The sequence below is a fragment of the Phialemonium atrogriseum genome, assembly GCF_030411735.1.
Source record: "Phialemonium atrogriseum strain 8032-3 unplaced genomic scaffold QBC33scaffold_18, whole genome shotgun sequence".
NCBI classification, from domain to species: domain Eukaryota; kingdom Fungi; phylum Ascomycota; class Sordariomycetes; order Cephalothecales; family Cephalothecaceae; genus Phialemonium; species Phialemonium atrogriseum.
The window spans coordinates 71,704-92,165 of NW_026848155.1; the positions used below are offsets into that span (position 1 = coordinate 71,704).

At 55.0% G+C, this 20,462-nt stretch overlaps 7 protein-coding genes across 7 annotated transcripts; 6 read left to right on the forward strand and 1 right to left on the reverse strand.

Annotated features, from left to right (window-relative positions):
• The first annotated feature begins 2,855 nt into the window (after positions 1-2,855).
• On the forward strand, positions 2,856-3,481 carry QBC33DRAFT_543331 (uncharacterized protein). Its single transcript, XM_060428365.1, has one exon. It carries the CDS (start codon positions 3,044-3,046, stop codon positions 3,254-3,256), a length of 213 nt encoding a protein of 70 aa, XP_060281817.1. The 5' UTR covers positions 2,856-3,043; the 3' UTR covers positions 3,257-3,481.
• QBC33DRAFT_543333 (uncharacterized protein) lies at positions 3,482-5,405 on the forward strand. The gene has a single exon (XM_060428366.1). The coding sequence runs from the start codon at positions 3,912-3,914 to the stop codon at positions 4,980-4,982; it is 1,071 nt and encodes a 356-aa protein (XP_060281818.1). The 5' UTR covers positions 3,482-3,911; the 3' UTR covers positions 4,983-5,405.
• Positions 5,406-6,392: 987 nt separating this feature from the next.
• QBC33DRAFT_454409 (uncharacterized protein) lies at positions 6,393-7,946 on the reverse strand (the record flags this gene model as incomplete). The annotated part of the gene is made up of 3 exons (XM_060424727.1): positions 6,393-6,443; positions 6,525-7,646; positions 7,722-7,946. The coding sequence occupies 3 exons, from the start codon at positions 7,944-7,946 to the stop codon at positions 6,393-6,395; spliced, it is 1,398 nt and encodes a 465-aa protein (XP_060281819.1).
• Positions 7,947-10,444: 2,498 nt separating this feature from the next.
• On the forward strand, positions 10,445-12,351 carry QBC33DRAFT_543337 (uncharacterized protein). The gene is made up of 3 exons (XM_060428367.1): positions 10,445-10,905; positions 10,999-11,170; positions 11,243-12,351. Exons 1-3 carry the CDS (start codon positions 10,653-10,655, stop codon positions 12,054-12,056), a joined length of 1,239 nt encoding a protein of 412 aa, XP_060281820.1. The 5' UTR covers positions 10,445-10,652; the 3' UTR covers positions 12,057-12,351.
• Positions 12,352-13,634: 1,283 nt separating this feature from the next.
• On the forward strand, positions 13,635-14,286 carry QBC33DRAFT_543344 (Cerato-ulmin hydrophobin family; the record flags this gene model as incomplete). The annotated part of the gene is made up of 3 exons (XM_060428368.1): positions 13,635-13,941; positions 14,000-14,088; positions 14,145-14,286. 3 exons carry the CDS (start codon positions 13,635-13,637, stop codon positions 14,193-14,195), a joined length of 447 nt encoding a protein of 148 aa, XP_060281821.1. The 3' UTR covers positions 14,196-14,286.
• Positions 14,287-15,087: 801 nt separating this feature from the next.
• QBC33DRAFT_543347 (uncharacterized protein) lies at positions 15,088-16,691 on the forward strand. Its single transcript, XM_060428369.1, has 2 exons — positions 15,088-15,829; positions 15,911-16,691. Exons 1-2 carry the CDS (start codon positions 15,347-15,349, stop codon positions 16,613-16,615), a joined length of 1,188 nt encoding a protein of 395 aa, XP_060281822.1. The 5' UTR covers positions 15,088-15,346; the 3' UTR covers positions 16,616-16,691.
• Positions 16,692-16,928: 237 nt separating this feature from the next.
• Positions 16,929-18,753, forward strand: QBC33DRAFT_125031 (uncharacterized protein). The gene has a single exon (XM_060422014.1). The coding sequence runs from the start codon at positions 17,243-17,245 to the stop codon at positions 18,629-18,631; it is 1,389 nt and encodes a 462-aa protein (XP_060281823.1). The 5' UTR covers positions 16,929-17,242; the 3' UTR covers positions 18,632-18,753.
• The last annotated feature ends 1,709 nt before the right edge of the window (positions 18,754-20,462 follow it).

The window sequence follows — 20,462 nt, forward strand, 5'->3', positions numbered from 1 at the left end:
GTACTGAAGAACCCTCAAGGGGCAATCAATATCTCATGTCTCCTTACCGGGGAGTCTGTCTCCCGGGATGGAGCCCGATTGCGCCGAGGTCCGGACCCCGACCCCCGACCCCCGACCCCCGACCCCCGACCCCCGACTCTAGCCTCTCGACTCTGGGCCACTCATCCGACCATTAGGAAGCGATCTTGGCACGAACCTGCCCATCCCAAGTGGGACTCGACTTGCGGCCTCCGTGAAGATGCGCTTTACATGGTAATTATATTTTGGAATGTCATGAAACCAACAGGCCAACGATAGGCTATTGACGTCGCCAAATCTCACGCAATTTGCTTCCAGCGACCAAGTTGAGGGTGTGCATTGCTCTGTCCCAAGCGCCAATTTCATCAAGCGCGAGCTGTCGTATTCCAATCGATGAGTTTTGGTGAAGATGGGAAGAAAAGAGGATTGGCGGGGGTGGCGGCAGAGTCTATTTTGGAGTGTGTATTTCTGTCGCGAAGGAATGCGGCGGAGTGACTTGGGGTTTCGAGTGAGCCGCCGGAAGGCCGACTCTTCCTGGGCCCGTTTCGAGAATGCATTCGCTTGTTTCGGCGGAGGCCGAGTGGGTCCAGACGGCTGGCTGTCATTGTCCCGGACTGCCTTTCGCTTAAACGCGAACTCTGGTGGTCCCAAGGCCGGGGGGGGGGCCTTTCCCGTCGTGACAGAATCCTCTACTCAGCGGCTATTAACTACCTAGTAATGAGAAACAATGCGAGAGTTGAAACAGACACGATGATAGGTGGAACCTGAGACGCGATAGGTATCCTTGCTTCTCAGCTGAAAATACCAATCCATACGGATTACAGGACAGGTCAAATGAGAGAGATGGGAAAGGGGGCTGATTGTCGAAATCTACGCACCTACCATATGGTTGGCCTCTGGGAATTGCTTGTTTTATTAGCCAGTACGGATACGGAATAGCGGGAAAATCATTGACCACAAGCCACGCAGAGCCACCATCATGGTCAATGCGTTCTCCAAAGTGAAAGTCTGCCTCACAGGGCTGAGCCCGCAATCTCTGATCGTCAGGGATCCCATCATCATCGCACATCATTTCCCACTTAGCGCATCTTACCCTATTCGCCAGCAGAATGTTTAACAGGGGAAACAGACCATGATTACTGAGAGGCCAAGGAAACATGTCGATGGCCCGCCTCGTAATCCTGACGCATCCACCAAGATTTCTCGGTGTGTCCGCGTCACCAGACAACTAGCATGGACACAGGGAGGTGTGCAGTCAGTTATATTTAGGTGAGTAAAGTAGGTGCCTAACAGGGCGGCTTGCAGGGTGGCCAGGACGAAGCAGGAATCCAACCCCCCCAAGTGGTCTCGTGGTGGCACACTCGTAATGTTTCGGTGGGTACTTGCCCTCCGCCAAGTGTCCTCATCCTCGCCCATTGCTCACCTCGGTGAGGTCATGACGCCAGCTCTGGGTGCGAAAAGGTCGCTCGCGGGTCGCTTGGAGCAAGGGCCTATCTGGTAGGCATCCTTTCAAGCGCCGAAAGTTGTCATGTGCCGAACCATCGACGTGGGCGTTTTTCGCTTGAGCATCGAATGGCGGCGGTCGATTTCGATTGACCTGGCCAGGCCCGAAACTCGACGTACCTCGAGCATTATTTCTGCTACCAACTGCACACCCCGCGATGTGGTCGGGGGGTTGCGGTGGCTGTGCGAGAATTGAGTTGTTGGGCCTGCGGAAACGGCCGACATGCAGGAAAACTCAATGCGCAGTTGGCAAGGAAACTTTGGTGGCGGCCAGTCCGACGAACAGTCGAACTTTGCTCTCGCTGCACTACTGCAGCACTCCCGGATGGCATACATGCCCGGTTGCTGCCCTTGCAGGACCATCATCACAGTATTGGCGAATCCTTCGAAGAGGGGTACAATCGGGTACTAAAAGTCTCCGGCCATCTTACATAAGGCCCCACTTATTTTCAAATTAAATGCTAAGGCTAAACGTAAAGTAAAATGCATAAAATATATATCATTCTAATCCTAAACATGCAGAGAATACAAATATCATATTATTCTTTCTATTAGATGTATATTTATCTTATAATCTAGACTTTTAAATTTATATAAATGTTAAAATTTTAATATTAAATTAAACTTACTTCAAATATATATATATAAGCATTTCAAATTAGTTATTTTTATATAAACTTATATAATACTTAATTATAATTATAAAATAACTTTTTCTTTTACTTATAATATTTTTAGTTAATTTATATTAATTTTCTTATACTTTAAATATTAAATTACTTTTTTATTTTTATTTTGAAAAATTTATAACTTAATTATATAATATTGCATTAATAATGTTATATTTTAATAACTTATACATTATACTAGTAATATAAAAGTTTATATATGTATATTTAATTAATTTATTATAAAAAGATAAAAAAAGTAATTTAATACTTAAAGTATAAGAAAATTAATATAAATTAACTAAAACTAGTAAGAATGAATAGAAAAGCTATTATAGTTAAAATTAACTTTTAGGTAAGCTTATAGAAAAATAATTAATTTAAAATACTTATGTAGATTTTTAAAGTAAGTTTAATTTAATATTAAAAGTTAAACATTTTTACAAATTTAAAAGTTTAAATTATAAGATGAATATACATCTAATAGAAATAATAGTATAATATTTGTATTCTCTGCATATTTGGGATTAGAATGATATATATGTTATGCATTTTAAGTTTATAACTTAGCATTTGATTTCAAATAAGTGGGGCCTTAAGTAAGGTGGCCGGAGACTCTCAGTACCCGATTGTACACACATCTCCTCATAATATGACTCAGGCCGCCGTTCAGTGACTGGGCACAAGTCCGTCCATCCTAATCGCACTCCCTTTGCAAACTAGTCTCCACTAAGATCTGACTGCCTAGGCTCCCAGTTTAGAGCGGTGCTGGCTGCTCTTGCTGGTGCTTCTTTCTGGTTTGGCGTTTCGTTTCGCGCCCTGAGGCCTCAATTCTGGCTGCATTGTTCTCTACAATGACACGCTCTCCAGTCTTTCCGCTTTGCTGTTTTTTTCTTTGCTTTCGGCTCCGGTCCGTTGGGACCAGCACGGGTACGTCACAGCCAGTGGGCTCCCTCCCCTACCAGGATCTTAGCCTCAGCAAGTGCTGGGCTGCGGGGGTAAGGGGAGGAGGCCCCAGGACAAGGAGGATGGAGTGGTGGGGTGTTGTAGGAAAACCACCCCGATAGTGGGTCACTCGCGCTTTCGTGGTTGGTTGATTGCAGCTCAGCCTCTCCGGATTGAGGGGCAGTTATTGGCCGGCGGATCTACACCGCGCCCACTTGGCGTCGATATACACACCCTCCCCTGCACCTGGGTGCTGCCTGCATCGGCCTCCCGACTCACCACCGGCCGGCGAGCTATATTTAAGAAGAAACGACCACCTGCCCCCAGTCCGGCCTCTATTACAACCCATCTCCTCAACCACATACACACACATCACCAGGAGCAGTTTTGAACAGGACCAACAACCCATCTCCCATTCACCTATATATACCCCTTACCGTCCTCGTTTCTACAACTTCAGACCCTTGGTCATTACCTCCCATGTCCTAATGTCGTTGACCCAGACCGACAGCTATTCGAAAGTCTGCTTCGTCTCTGACACAGCCGACTGACATCGACGTGACTCTAGCCCCCCCAGTCGTCATCAGCATTGAGAACATCATCCACAACACCCACCGCCACAAATCTCCGGTAGACCTGTCGTCGCCCCTGACCAGAACCGGCGCATCACACCGAAATAGCTATCGTCGACACCGAGGGTCGGTAATAGACCACTTCGGCATCCTCGAAAGGAGGGACACACCAAGGACACCCTCTCATACGTTCCACACCGCAACCATGTGTCGCAAGACCATCTACTACAACACCTACGGCGACGGCGCCGAGGACGTGACTGAGCGCGTCGACACTTGCCGCCCCGGGAAGATGTGCTCTTACCCAGATCTGCGCGAGTACAACCGCAACTTCCGCTTCACCAAGCTCCAAGAGCTCTCCAACCCTGGGCCCAGCAGCCAGGCCGACCGCCTGCCAACCCCTTACGCCGCCGACTACCACCTGAACGTCCTGCCGCCGACTCCGCGCCGGTCAAAGTCTCCCTCGCCGTCGCGCAGGCGCGAGTCGGGGGTCTTCGTTAACGGCGCCAAGATCGCCGACGTGACGGGCAGGAAGAGGCACACCACCGCCGCCGGCCCCGGCAGCCGCGACCGCGTCGTGGTCGTGCCCCACGCCCCAGAGCCGCCCTCCCCGCGGCCCACCCTCAAGCGCTCCGGCACCATGCCGGAGTTCGACGCTCGGGCGGGCCAGCTGCAGCGCCGCAACTCGTCGCGCGAGATCCCCCTGGGTCCCGTGCACATCCTCGAGGGCCTGGCCAGCCGCCGGCCCTCCACCCGGACCACCCGCGACCACCACCACCAGGAACGGCGCTCCCGGTCTCCCTACATCGAGGAGGACCGCGAGGAGCGCGAGGAGCGCCGCCGCCGGAGGGCAGAGCGGCGGGCCTCGACCGTCTACGTCAGCGGCGGCAGCGACTACTCGTCGTCGGCACCAGCCACCAGCGCGGCATCGCAGCAGCGCAAGGAGCTCCGGTGGAAGGACCAGGTGGACGCCGAGATCGCGGCGCAGAACCAGCGCATTGCGCGCCGGCCAAAGGTGCGCCTGCACGTGCACCAGGACCAGGAGGCGCCAGCCAAGAAGGGCATCCTGAAGAGAGAGGCCACCGCCGCCGGCGACGGCGCGTACGAGGAGCTGCGCAGCGCGGTCGAGCGGATGGGCATCCAGGGCGGCGGGGGCGCCGGGAGGGAGGAGAAGCGGTACTGGGACCGGCTCAGGGATCGGTTCGAGGAGCCGAGGGAGCGGAGGAGGCGCTCTAGGGTGTATTACCCCGGAGAGGGCACGTATAAGTACATGTGAGGAGGGGATGGGATGGGATCAGGGTTCATTTCATTGCATGTTTTGGGAGTTCTGATTGGCATTAATAACGGAGTCTGTTTGGGATGTGCCTGTGACAACGGTCGGGCTTTTGCAGGATTTATGGCTTTGCTTTGGAAATGAGGGCGTCAAGGGCCGTTACCGGTGTCTAGCGATTTAGGATTTAATGTGTAAGGCAACAAAGGTTTTTGGAATCAACTAAACCACCACATTTCCGATCGTCACTTGCCTCCTTTAGCGACCTGCTCTAAGTGATGCACCGCGATGCAAGACCACTGCAGCTCCAGCCGTTGCCCGAAATCTCCATCCGAACTGCTCCTCGGTGTTGTCGTTGCGGCTTCTGTCCCAGACAACAGAGAGGCAGCTCAACAGCCCCAGTCCATCCCATGACCAAAGCCCTCAACATGCAAGATGCCGCCCATTGCACCTCCCAGATAACCCAGAGCCCAGCAAGCTGCCTCCCCCATCCCCCATCCCCCCCGTCCCCAAACCGAGACCCGCCGACACGAGCACACCCAACCCCCACACCACTCCCCGCTCTGCCAAAAAAATAACTGGTTGCCTGATAGTGGGGTTTTGGGTCCCGTGACGGACAACCTGGGGTTGGTGGTGTGGGGTGTGGTTGGTTCGCCGCGGTGACGCATTCGGGGGACGGGAGGGACGGGTCGCTGGTTCGGGTCGGGGCCCCTCCCTACTAGAGAGGAAGGGGGGATTTGAATTGATTTATGTGTCGGGGGGAGGGGGGGAGTTAGGCTGAAGTGGGTGGTGGGAGGAGGCTGTGGGTTTGGAGGTTGTGCATGCATGGCTCAGCTGTCTTGGTGGGCTGGCTTTCCACTGGCTGGGGCGTTTTGAAGCCTCGAGGTGATGGATCTTGGTCTGATCGAGTGTTGAGGGGGGGGGGGGGTTGGAAGAGCTCGACCCGTGAGTGGTTCTAGTTCCCAGCCAAAGGCAGTGTAAGGCGAACAGAATAACATTCATCTTAAACACAATCTCATACTTCAGTTCCTGCGGCAGACACACCGCCCGCATTTGACATTGCTTGTAGGTAGGGCAGATTCATCCCAACTCGCAACAGACTACATGTTGAAACATATCGCCCCGGCAGATGGGAAGAAGCCTAGTTTGACCCCCTTCCCTTCCGTCTTACCCCAAGGTAAGACCAGCAACAGAGGTCCTAGAGGGGAAAGAGAAATGAAATAACCAGACAGGACTGTGGGTTACAATTTAGTAGTCTATGCCCATTGAGGAGTGAGACAAAGAGGGACCAGACAAAGGAAACCAGTTCTGCCTGCCTCAAGAGTCCCCTTGGCAGGCCTCCCTCAGGTGAAAGACATTCTGCATTCGATGCGGAAATGGTAAATTTAATGTTATTAACAAGGATGGCGACCCATATTAGAGAACAGTCTTCTCTGTGCCATCTTCGTAGATCTTCGTGGCAGGATGCTAAGACGTGACATGTCTAGTCAGCACAGGGCGGGGGTCCCAAGATGTTTGATCAGAGTCGAGGGAGGGAAGGGCACTTACCAGGTCAACATGGTGGGTATCGGCGAACCTGCAAGACGAGTTACTGCAATTCTTGCCGAACCGGCAATGATGCCCATAGAAACATTCCGGATCAGAGCAGTAAGTGCCATTAGAACATTTGAGAGATCGGGCCTTGTGTCTGAGCACAAGCAGCTCGGCAGGGCCAAGCCGGTCGCCATGGTAGTAACCGCAGAACTCCTCTTCCGGGCATTTGCCTCGGAGATGGTAGAAGTTGCAGCAGTTGCCGCGCTCCCTAATTCTGTTGGCAAACCGTTTCTCGGCACTGGGATCCCAGCGTGACAGTTCTTCGTCCAGTCGCTCGCCGTTGATGTTAATCGTGTAGTGCTTAAGCTGAGCCGGTTTCTTAGGCGCGATGTTGATAGTCTTAGCCTTGGAAGCAGCCACAGATTTGCTCAGGGCGGCCCAGCCTGCCGACGAGCCGTTTTCTATGGCTGAAGTAACACTGGACCCGGGTGTCGCGGCGATAGCCGACACTGGGACCGGCGAGGTGGATATTGGACGAGGGGGGGGTTGCATGACGGGACGTTCTGGCAGCGGCGCGGAGCGGAAGACGTCCGGGAAACTAACGTGCCTAAAGCCAAGGCTCTGGAAGCCAGGCCCAGCTGGCGAGGTCTCAAGCAAGGTGATCCTCGGGGAAGCAGAAGTGTTACCCTTATATTCGCCCAGGAACGGTAGATATCCGTTGTCAAGGCACGGCCCAAAGAGGATATGCTTGCATTGTGTGACCCGGACCATGACCCGCATCATCTCCCGGATCTTGTGGTCGGCACGCTCCTTGCCGGCGCCGACGTCGACAAAAGAGAAAAGGGCCTGGGTACGGCCAAAGGCTCGAGCAAAAGCGGGTAGTTCAACATTAGGGTTTTTAACGATACCGCGCTCGAAGAGGGTCTTGGATAGGCCGGTCTGGTTGAGAACGACCTGGACAATAACGCTCCAGTCTTCGACATTAGACCCGGGGTAAATGTCTTTAACGTGCCTCTTAATGTCGGAAAGCAGCCTCTGGGCAGCTTCCTCGCCGCCCTCGTCCCCCCTAGCAATCAGGTCGTCGCGGAAGTAGGCGCCGTCGCCGTCGATGATGGCGAAGATGAACTGGTTAGATTCCTGGGAACGGAGCTCTGGGTCAGCCTTGGGACAGAATGGAAGCGGGGAGAGAAAGAGAGGAGGGGAATCACGCACATTGGCTCGCTGAATCTCGCCAAGATCCCGAGAGCTCTGCGTAGCCTTCGACTGCCAGGAACGGCGAGACTCGACAGCATCTTCGTAATCAATACATTTCTGCTGGTACTGAACATGTAGGTCGTGGTAACTTTTAACGAGCTCGGCAAGCATGGCATCGCGCTCGAAGTCAGCCCTACGGAAGGCCTCGAGTCGGTGGAGGTAGCTCTCCACATTGCCGTTCATGGCGCCGTTCATGGCACCGTTCATGGTGCCGGCGAGGGCGGCGGGGGCGGCGGGAGAAGAAGAATATCAGACAAATTATAAAGCGTACTGACGGAGAGCTGAAGTATCCGGGTTGCAGGAGCGGGGACGTAGGAAAAGAAGAGACGGAAACTGAACGATAAGAACAGGCGCGGCGCGTGTTGGCGGTCAGCAATGCCAATTTCCGTCCGATCAGGCGCTAATGTGGAATAAAGTGAATGCTGCCTTGTTTAAGCACGCACCGACCATGCGCCTCTGTAATGAAACGCACTGACCACCTCCAGTCGGCTTGCATAGGTCGCTCAGATTCCTTTGAGAACAGCCAACTGTTCGCAACTGTTTGTGGAAGCCCTCGTATGTCCCTTTATCTCCCTGATTACTGGCTATCCTGACTTCTTGAGCGGAATGGAAATAATCCCTGAATCGGAATATATCGGAAAGCCCTGGCTCGCGAGGCATGGCCTCACTCACATGACCCCGAGAAGAGTTGTCTGCAGGCTCCTGTTCCAAAGTCAACTTCTCAATGCGAGTCGTTGTGCCGGGCATCCGATATCTGACGGATAATTGGCGTCGCCATACAATGCAATGTCAAAACGCTTGTCTTGCTGGCTGGCTACCCAAGGTTGTATTCTTTTGATTCGTGTGCTGCTGGATCGCACGGCATCATGTCCGAGTGGGCATGTATACGTTGATGACTCCTGAGTTGATTCCTAGGTCGGGGGTTTACTTCCGTCTCGTCCAACAAGGCAGCAGCGAACCCCTCCCGTCTTTATGTCGGACTGTGTGACACATGGCTTCTAGATCCATCATTCATTTCGACCTGCTGAGCTGGCCTTTGTGTGCCACGTGTGTCCCGAACCCCTGAAAAATCGTCGAGATCACCCGCCATGAGGGCGCTTTCCATGCGGCGTCACAAGGAACTTGCATTCACTGGACTCCGGTCACCGACACTCTCGGGAAGAAGTATCCACGGCCACCTCAGCTAGAAGGCGTCAGGCAGTTCCTGGACAAGGTCCTGGAGCACAGCGGGGAAACGCAGGTTCACGCTCCCTCCCTGGAAGCACGTCACCCGTGTGCCTCATGAAGTGCGTCGCCGGCTTGGTGCCGTACACGATGCCCTTGCAGTCGACGGGCGTCAGTGGTCAGCAGGTCCGGCGTGGAGGCGGGCCCGCCGCGTGCGCGTGAAGACGGCGCTGAAGGGCGCGGCCTGCGAGACGTATGAGGGATTCCTCCCTAAATTACAAGCGAGTCCTACACGTATATACCTCCACCGGGGTTTCAAGTGTTAGTGCCGGTCACCTGGTGGAGGTGTACATCAAGGCCCCAGGGACGGACTGAAGTCCCAGGTACAGAGAAATTTGCCTGGAGAATAGAACCGGGTCGAAGAAACGAACTGGTTCCGGTTAGAGGGGCGGGGAAGGTTATGATCTCCGCACCCGAGCCAGAGTATGGTCACAACCTGGGAGCTTGAGAGCGGATAGGCAAGTGGATGTGATTTAGAAACGTTTAAATTACTGGACGCTGTGCGCTGTCCTTACAGCTGGGGTGAAGCCAATGTTGAAACAAGGTCTGGGAAGTCATGCACGTCTTCCCCACCCAACCTTATCCGTAGATACGGAGTCTTCACGACGTGAAGAGCCTTATTTTGACATCAAGCCATCCGCCTCGATAACCAGTCGATATTGCCTAGGTACCCTGGCCTTCCTTCCCAGCCACCGCCTTATTTGTCGCTCTTGCCATCTTTGTGGCCAGCTCCCGGCCACCCGTGAGCCACATGGCAAGAGAAGTACCGCCTATGATGGCGGCGGTCGCTGCAAGAGAGAGTCCCACACCCAGGAAATCACCCCTTCTGCCCCGTCGAGCCTCAGAGAGCAAGCGTGGAGCCACTTGCTCAGCGAAATGCTGGCGTGGGTTAGCGGTATGCCCAGTTTACTGTGGTCTCGAGTTCGTCTTCTTGGGGAGGAATGCGAAAGACCACTTCGGCAGTTGGGTTGGTGGAACAGAAGAGAGGAATCAAAGGCATTTGCAGCTGGAATATGAGCAAAATAAAAGGCTCAGACCATGGGACGCCCGCTGTTCGTAGTATCTTTGGTTGGCGGCGTGTAACTCTCTTGATGTTACCACGGCGCGGGAATGCCTGGGTTAGGGTTGTCTTGGATTGACCAATGAGAAGGCTGGGTTCAACAGTGAACGGCGGGTAGGCATTGCTACTTTTAATATCCGTATATGGACCAACTTATTAATTCACAGCCTCTCAACCCGCAAACCGGGGATCGCGAGATAACAATGATGTAGGGGTTGCATCGCAGGATCCTTCAAGGCTTAGACTTCTGCATGGCAGTCTCAGGCTCGTGTTACATATGTACAAGGTGCAGCTCTAGCGCTTACAGGCACCCCAGCCGGAGAGGCGATACCAGTCAAAGGCCCTGTCGACAGGGGATTGATCCGACCCTGGACGATTTGTATCTGCCTTATTTGACCATCCTGCCTTGAAACGTCCTTCGTACCTAATTTTGGGTTAGCTGTCGACATGGGTGAAGTTTGGTCATGGCGCAATTAATCTGTTGAAAACTGTGGGTGTCCCCCCACCCCCCCTCAACCACAGAATCGGATCCTCCAGTTTTCCTCACTTCTTCCACCCAAACGGCGACATTCGAACCTCCGGGCGGAATCGAAAAAGGCTTCGAAATGGTCCTGCGGAAGCTTGGCCTGTTGGCCGTGTGCTTGGCTCTGCCGGCCTCGGCGCTCAACGGGGACCCGGCGGCAGCGAGATGGGCTCCGCCGCGCGAAACCGAGCGGGCTTGGCGGGCCGACAGTGGGTCCGCCGCCGGAATCGCTCCGACACCGACCCCGAGGCCTCAACTCGCGGCCATGGAACTTTTCAAGCGCGACGACTACACCCTCCCCAGCGATTACTGCGGATGGTACGCCGACTACAAGTGTGAGTTGTTTGTTTATGACTGGCGGGAAGCCTCGGCGGCCTGGGGGCCCGTCGACTAGGCAGAGAGAATGCTGACCTGGAGACTGTCTAAAGCCGCATCCTACACCTGCGACCTGATTGGGGCATCCTGTATCAACGTCGGCAGCTATCGAGGATGTTGTAAAGGGACGCCCAGCTCCTGCGCATCCGATTTCCCCCACACCTGCATACCCTCGTCGAATTTGGTGGGCACCACCACGTCTTGTGGGACAGCGACAATATGTTGGTGAGTGTTGTAGCATCATTCCGGCCCGATATGTCCCATGTTTCGCTTCGCGCAGCCCACTGACAGTTACAGCTCCAATTCCGATTACCCGGCCTGCGGAACAGTACTCTTCTCCTCAAGCGCAAACCCGAGCGAGACGTTTACGATTGTGAACTGTTACCAGTCCGGCTTTGACGAGACACTCCTGATGCAAGACTTCCCTCCCCCAACCGCCACCTCCACCACCACCTCCACCTCGGCATCAGACTCCTCCTCCACCCATGCAACCCAAGACCCGACGGGCTCATCACCAGCGGATGGCCCGCCCCGGGAGACCAGCACCGCACGCCCGAAGAAGTCGACCCCCGTGGGCCCCATCGTGGGGGGGGTAGTCGGCGGCGTCGCCGTCATCGGCCTAGTCATCCTCGGCATACTCTACCTATACCGAACCCGACCCGGGGCATCTTCGTCCGCCGCCGCGGCCGGTGGTGCAGGCGGCGTCCCCCCACCGACGGGCCAGTACCCCCACGACCCTGCCATGCAGCAGCTGATGAGCGCGGGCCCGGACTCGCACGTGCAACAGCCGGGCGGCGGCCCCGGTTTCGGCTCGCACATGCAGCAGCAGGCCAGCGGCCCCGGGTACGACTCGCACATGCAGCAGCAGGCCGGCGGCCCCGGTTTCGACCCGCGGTACAGCTACGTGCAGGGCGGTTACCCGGCGGCGCCGAACCAGGGGGTCAACCCTAGCTTCCCGGGTCCGATCACCTCCTACCCCTCCGTGTCGCCGGGGTCGTCGCCCGACCCCTCGAAGATGGGGAGCAGCGTGTCTCCCTCGGTGGTGCACGCGGCGGAGGTGCCGGCGAGGAACCCGGTCGGGACGGGGAACAATGCGGCGGAGTTGGCTTAGTTTTGGAGGGGCGGTCTCGGTCCGGTCCTTTTTTTTTCTTCTTGTGCGACCCTCGTCTGTTCCGTATTCCGTGTGGGATTATGCTTCTCATTGGATGGTGGGAAAACGGTGACACAGAGTCAGTGGCATGATGGCCAGTTATATTATACCAAGTAAAGATTGGGGGAGGTCTGGAGGCAAGTCTAGTGGCTTTGAGGACCCTGTAAGATGTGGACCTTTCGGGGCTCGAGTATGTGTCCATCCATTCTCAAATGATACCTTAGCATTCTCATACATTACCTCGTTGTCGCTGTCGCTGTCGCTGTCGCTGTCGCTGTCGCTGTATTCCAATTGAGACAAGTGCCAACGCAAAGCGACGAGCTCAAACTGCACAGGCTTATTAATGTCGTCTGCCCGTGGATGCCAAGACTTCGATGATTAGGTTGTTGACCTTTGCTGCGAGTTTCTCGTAAGCAACTCCAGCCCATGATGCCGAAGCATTCTCTCAATACCTAGCCCCGCAGCGAATTCCCTTCTGACCGTCCTGAACAAGTTTGTTTACCCGCTTGGGGTGCTCAGTCTCAAAGCAATTAATGAGATGGCTGACAAAGAGGCGGGAGGGAGTTCGAGGAAGTTGGAAAATCCTTGGCTGCCAAGCGACCAAAGACCAACATCTTCACTCAAACATAATACAAGCATCACCTGCTGAATGATTTTTGTCTCGGCGGAATTATGGGAGCCAGGAGGAGGAAATTGGAAAATACTACCCCGGCTCAGGGATGTAATGTTGGATGGATTCCTAGTTTCCAGGTTAGCTGCAACCTGCAAGACATCACATCCCTTTTTTTCGGCAGGGTTGCCATTCTGTCAGCATCTGACTTGAACAATTCGATGCGCCTTGAATATCTCCGCAACGCCACCAATCGAGCGTGCATACTTCTTGTCTTATCTTTTCTTTTCCCATTCCGATTCTCAAGTTCCACATCTGTCATTCCATCTGAGACCTCCCGCTCCCCGGGTTCACCACAATTAGTACTCATACAGAAATAGCTTAGCAAGAAATGGGCAAGGGAGCAAACTGATACGAAAAACCGGGAGCCAATATCTGACAATTATCGATGCTACGGTTTTCCAACTCTATAGCACCGGCCCTATTCTGAAAATGTGATATTAACCTGCATTCCGCTCCCTAGGAACGGACACGGCCCAAGCCTCCCTGGAACGCCCGTAGGCAAGAACCCGAGTATCCGCATCGCCGATCGTGTCTGAGATGGACGTCTCACGAGCCGCGGGGGGGCAACCTCCCGACTCCCGGGCCCTTGTCGAGCTCATGAAGGGCCGATTTCCGAGCACTCGAACCGCATTCAAGGGCTGGAATTCGGTATCTATCCCCTCACGCTGCCGAGTCTGTGTGCAACCTCTCGCTCGGATGTCCATACTACCGTGGTCAGTGATGTCGATCCCATATTTGTTGATCTAAGACATAGTAGGTCCGCGGCTCAAGTCGAGTGGCTGACACGGCTCGCGGCAAGGAGAAGCTACGGTATATTCGTCGCTGACCAGCAGTCGACGGAAGGCATCAATCGTGTATATATACCCATGGGACATGTAGCCTTGAGTATTCGATCTCTACTCCCAAGCTCATCATCACACTCTTCGGTACAGCCTCAAAACATCCAACCCACTCACTTCAAACCCCTTTTTCGCTCTTTTTCGAGACAAAACTCAACCACCGGCACCATGCAGTTCACCACCGCCCTCGTTGCGCTCTTCGCCACCGCCGCCTTTGCTGCTCCCACCGAGAACGCCGCGGCGGTCGAGGCCTGGACGCCCTGCAACGGGCTGAACAACCCCCAGTGCTGCGGTGCCGACCTTCTCGGCATCATCGGCGTCGACTGCACGAACCGTATGTTCCAACCCACTTTGTTCTTCGTGCCTGCTCTTCCGACTAACCCGGCTTGTAGCATCCATCGTTCCCATCAGCGCCGACGGCTTCAGGGAGATCTGCTCCCGCGTTGGAAAGCAGCCCCGCTGCTGCCTCCTCAACCCCCTTGTAAGTCAAACAGATGCGTCAACTCACAAGTTGCCCAAGCTAATCGTGTTCAATAGCTTGACCTTGGTCTTCTCTGCGACACTCCTGCTGGCGTCTCCGGCAAATAAATGCACAGTCAAGAGCCGACAACGTCTATCGTGTGATAGCATGTTAGAAAACCTTTAGATAGATCTAATCTATCTACCATAATCTCCCCAACTTGCCTGCTTGAAACCGTGAATACTTTGCTCGCATCTTGCCATACTATCCTGCCCCCGTCACAAATGGTGATTACAATACGAGCCGGGGCGTAATTCGAATGCTCCTTACTGATAGAAGTACCCATCCTGTGCTCTGCATAACCACCATAGAATTGTCTCCTACTTCCTCTACACCTTACCAGGATCAACTAAGCTGGCGGTGAGTGCGGTCCGGCTCGCCCAAGCTCCCGTCCTTCTCAACTCCGACGCCTACACGTACACTTGGAGACGGTGTCCGGGTAGCACACCTGTGGGAGATTTGAGACTCCTGTCCCAGTATAATATACAAGTATGCAGGCAGATCACCACGGGCTGGCCATGTTGGCCGCCCCCTTTCTAATGGAGAGCCCACGGAGTAGAAGGAGATGATTGAGAGATACCTAAAATGAGACGTGACTCGCAGCCAAATTGAGGTACTTTCATAACAGCCGTGCAAGTCAGACGTCTGAATTACAAAGTCCCCACATCGTCAATGCTCCACAATTGGCTGCCGGATGACAAACCTTCCCCACCATCAAATCAACTCTTGGTGCGCTACTGAGGTGAATTGCGACAGCGGAGGATTCAAAAGAAATCAGATTGTTTAAGAAAAGATTTCTCAACAAATCAACAAACCGCGAGTTTTGCGGCGCATTATATCCCGACACTCCGGCGGTGATCTCATGGACGGCACGCTGCTGCAGCCTCCGCCGCTTGCGGGGGGAAGCCCTCTGAGGCTGCTTCCCGCCGAGATCCTGACCCAGATTTTCGAGCACCTGGTCCCCGACCACCCGGAGATAGGTGAGACCAGGCCGGTCGGTTATGACAAGCTGGTGCCCGGTGAGTCGTGGTATGACTTCACCAGGTCTCGCCGCGGGCTGTGGAGCCTCAGCCTGGTCTCGCGAGACTTTGCGGCTATCGCCCGCCCACTGCTGTACCGCGTGGTCGCCATCCTGGACGAGGAGGGCCTTCTCCTATTCCTGAGGACTCTGACTAGCCGGCTTGAGTTTGGCTACTGGACCCGATACCTTTCCTGTCATATGACCTTGACGCGCGACTCGGTCGTGCGGGAGACGCGGAGATGCTTCGGGAGACTCCTGCGGACCTTCGACACGCTCGCCCCCGGCCTCAGTTCGGGGAGCCCCATAGGCCGGGCGCTTTCGATCATGGTTCTCGCGCTCCCCGTTCTCAGTACTCATGCCGGTGATTTCGACGGCGTTCCCCAGGTCTTGTTGTTCTTCGTCCTCACACTCCTCAAGAGGCTCGAGACTCTTATGCTCCAGCTGCCCATATGTGACGACCATCCCGAGTACACGGTCCTGTTTGAGAAGCTTGCCAAAAGCCAGGAATCCGAAGGGGGCTCAGAAGACGAACTTCCGTTCCAGAATATCAAGACTCTTCTCCTGCAAGGCGACCCCGAGCTTCTCGAGCACTTCGAAAGCGACGATTGCAGCTGTGAGGTCCCCGAAGTCTGGGGCTGCCAGGCTCGTGATTACTGGCCGGTCTACGACGCCTTCCCCAACCTGACGACCCTTGAAGTCAGCACTGACGACGGCATCTGGACGAACATGAGGAGAGGCCTCCGCGGGAACCAGACGCCGTACCTGAACAGGATCCAGCACCTCTACCTCCACAACAGCATCGCGTGCCCCAGAAACCTCAACCAGGTCTTGAAGAACGCGCCGTCCCTCCGGACGCTGTACATGACTCCCCGACGGGAAGACGACTTCGACCACGGACCTGGAGGGGACCTGACACACGCCCATCCCGAGGCCCTGGACGTAGCACTTCTCGAGCGGCCCAAGAAGTTGAGGCACCTCGACGTGGCGTGGTTCGACTGCCGCGGATACGAGTCGCTCATCGGGCCGGAGGGGCGCTTGTCCGCGATTGCGGAACTGGTCCATCTGGAAAAACTGTGCATCCAGCTCTGCGTCCTCTACGGGAACAGTCCCGCCAACCTTCTCACCCCGCTTGTTGACCTGTTGCCCCCGTCCCTCGTGGAGCTCGCGCTGGAGGAATGGTGGTGGGATGATGTCGACACCTACGATGACATGGAAGACTGGATAGCCACGGAGAAGGTGGTTCACTACCAGGGGAAGCAGGAATACCGAGCCAAGGCTGTGGGGATACTAGAGAAGTTTGCGCTAGCTTGTCCGGGAAGGCTACCAAAGCTGCGAAAGGTGTCCTTCCTGACCAAGATCCCCTGGACGTGGACTCTGGAGGGATATGTGACGATGCAGAGCCATTTTGACGGGGTAAAAGGCCTGCTTGAAGGACATGGGGTAGAGTTTCTGGTGGACGAGGTCTGAGATGTTAATTTATGTTGTGTGGTTTCCCCGGGATGGTCGGGCGGCATATTCATTGCATGGAGCCTTTTGTGGCGCACCAGGCGTGGTTGGTGCGGATGTCCAGACACTTTGCGGCTCCGATCGAAATATCTCTCGACTAGTCCGCCCCATTGGAACGGGTAGGTCACTGCCTGAGTTCCATCCTCCTACCTACCTAGGTAGGTACCTCTACATTAGGTACCCTGATCTGGGCTTCAACCAACCCCTCCCTCCACCCTGCCTGCTCCACCTTCCGCCCATTCCGATTGCGCCTGCTCTTTCTGGATCTGCGTTTACTTTCCTACCTCGCAGCCTCGTAGCACTTCGTCAGCGGCCTCTTCCATCCAACACAGGCGAACCAAATATTCCACATCAGTCTTCCGCTTCGCATATTCTTGCTGAGTATCTCACGACCAGTCCCCTGATCTGCGTATCGGTCGACGGTCGGTCTAAACCTCCAACCCGGATTTTATCGCGCCGTTTGTCGATCGCCGTCGCGACTCTGCCTTGTTTGCCAATCGTAACCGCCAACCTGGCATCTCCCGAATCATTTCGATCACCTCGATTGATCCCGCCTACATACCCTAGTCGATAGCCGAACGCAGCGAGATGACCACAGTTCACCACCCTCCCATGCTACAGAGACCACAGCTCGATGCAGTTTCAGCTGAGATCCTTAGCATCATCGCCAGCTTTCTAGCTCCTTCATTACATGTACCACCAATGGCTTTATACCGGTGGACACCTCCCGATTGCTTGTACTCCAGTTTGTCTCAAGCCTTCCGGGATACTCTCGCTTTCTGCCTGACATGCCGCACGGTTGCCGCAACTGTGCGGCCACACCTCCTGCGAAATGTCCATGTTATCAGCGGGCGATCCTTGGTAAAGCTCCTTTACACGGTTTACCGGCAGCCTGAGATTGGGGCACAGATCCTGAACTTCTCGTCACATATAGACTTGGGCGCAATGGAGTGTGAGGCGGAGGTGTTCGACGCGTGGCACCGCCAACGGGCACACCTTGAAGGAGGCACCGAGTTCGAAAATCTGATGGATTACTGCCCTGGATTTGCCGGGGATGCATTCCGCCCAATTATTAAACATTACATGTTCTGTGCAGCCAGGGTACTTCGTGTTCTCCTTCGTTTTATGCCAGCCCTCGAATCACTCTTCATCAAGGGCATAGAGGGTACATATGTCCTCAGGACTAAGCCCCATAGCCACAAATATGAGGCTTGTAATGCAGATGCATTACACAAGAAGGAGCTCTACAACGGCAATCTATTCAACAGCCATGTCGAACTAGAGGATTGGAGCATCTTGCCTTTGAAATTGAAGAGGCTTCAACTACAAGCATCGCAGCCGGACAGATATGGACTAGCATTCCCTGTCAACCGCTTCCTGCGTTTCCTGTCGAACCTGGAGATATTGGAGGTGTCGGGTGGCAATATCCTGCAGACTTGGGACAGCCTGGTGCTTCCTTACTTCCCCACTACCTATCCTTGCCTTCGGCGGCTTCATCTGTACGACAGCGGAATAAACGAGCGCCAACTTATCCGGCTATGCCAGACGTTTATCAACCTCCGCGAGCTCTTGGTGAACTACTACTGCAGCCCGGTCGACCACACCCATGAAATGGTGCCAAAAGGAACCGAACCACGTGGCCCACAGTCGGATACGGACCACACCCTCAACAACGCGTTGCTGGGGCTGGCAGGATCCCTACGCTCTCTGACAATCGTGGCACAGGCCGATTCGACTGATCACTTCCTCGTGACAGACCCCCTGGGGAGGCGGTACCTCCACTGCCTCCCCTCCATGGCCAACCTGGAGCACCTGAACGTCGACCTATCCTGCCTGTGCGGGCCCGGCAGCGACTTCAACTCCCACTGGCTGTTAACGTCTCCCCCCGGCATGACGGCATTCCCCGCCTCGCTGCAGACCCTCACCATCTTCCTGCGGTGGAGCAGGCTCGAGAACCAAAAGGCGCCGAAGAATTAGTACCGGATGGGCGCCAAGGGGCTCCTGCTCTGCCGCACCGCCCTCCACATCCTCAGGCACCTGCGCCAGCGGGCGGCCGCGCTGCCGGCGCTGAGGCTCGTCACCGTCGTCATGCCGCTCGAATGGAGGGTCTCTCCAAGGGCGTACTATCGCGCCCTGGGCGGGAAACAGGTGGTGACGTTTGAGAGGCTCGGGATCCGTCTCGAGATCGCCATCGTGGACGAGAGGGACGAGATGGACCCCGATGTCGCGCTGGGGTTGTTTGAGTACCCCGGGGACCTGGACATGGTATTGGAGGACGAGACCTGGGATGGTGATGAGGGATGGGCGGCGGATATCCTGGACTGATGTTGCTGGTTCGATGACGGTGGCGCAAAAGGGGGGGGGGGGGGGTCGCCCTTTTTCAGTGGCGGATGCTGGGGCGGAGATTACAGAAAAGTCGATCGCGGCATGGCGATGCTGGAGGAAGAAGGATTAGAGTCGGGCAGAGCTGATGGATCGATTATTCCAGAGAGGGGTGTTTGAAATGGCATTGTGAGAGGGGAGGTGACTGGGCATTGTGGATCATAGGACGAACAACCCCTCCCCTGGCTAGGTTCATGGCCGAGCGAACCAGTGTTGGGCAAACAGGCGTCGTTCAGCAGTCAGCAGGTGGAACGGTGTCCAGGTGCAGCGATAGTCAGAGTACTGTGATGCTAGCAATATAATGCATTGGATTTCTCAGTCGTGGAGGCAGCGTGTTGAACGTCGACCGGGTAACCACATCTCCGGTCCGAATGGGCGAGGATGAAGTCGTGGGAACCGGGGGTAGAGTAAGGAGGTGGATCAGGGTCGGCGTAGTTAACCACTCCAAGAAGCACGGCTAGGGGGTGCTTGGATTCAGGGGCCACATCATGAAGACGGGAAGAAATTGTAGGATGCGAGGCGACTCTCTATGCGTCTCAAACCGCGTTGATGAAGGGTCGGACAGGAACTCAACAACAGGAAGAGAGCCCCTGTTGCAGTAAAGCCCCCCCTTTCCAGCCGGGGAATCCTTGCCTGGCGTGCCTGGGCCTATATGCCAGCAGGTGGGACATGGCCGGTCACTGCATGTTCACTGGTCCTCCTGGCTGCGGTTGGTAGTAGGCCTTGGTCGTGCCGACCATCCAAGTTTACCGCTACCTTGCATGGATGGCCGTATACCGTCAATGTAGGCAATGGAAGTCCATATCTCTTGGGCCGTGGCCAACAACGAAGGGGCCAGGCCAGCAACGTGAAGTCGGACGAAATGACCAATCTCCGGGGTATCTAGTTGCCAAGATGTGTTGCTACGTTTTTTTTATATGGCGCCTTGGGTCGGAGATCAGGCGGTCAGAGCATCGTGCTCAGTTGGTGGCTCGGCGTTGTCGCGGTCTCGCCACTCGTGACACGAAAGATGCAGTGTAGATCCCACGGGGAGTCTGGGTCGGCAGGTACTGCCGAATCACGGATGTCTGTTCCCCATGTAGCTCCCCCTGGCACCTAGTCGGAATCAGGGGGGAGGTGAGATCAAGGCTGAAGACTACGTTCGAAAGCAGAGAAGGATGTAGCTAAGCTTCTTCGATGAAGACATTAGAAAGAGTTTCTGTTTATTTGAAAGGACGTCAATATCCACCGGTCCCGGGCCAGTTTCCGCGAGACAGCCTACAGCCTACAGCCTACGTCTGGACCCCCAAGAGACAGGATATCACACAGTAATAAAGTCAGTAAGAGAGCCATGATCGGGAGATTGGTCAGGGTCGTTCCCGAGACCAGGACGGCCAGTTGCCTGGCGAAGGAGAGGGGTGAGGAGGCGTTACACACCAACCCCCAC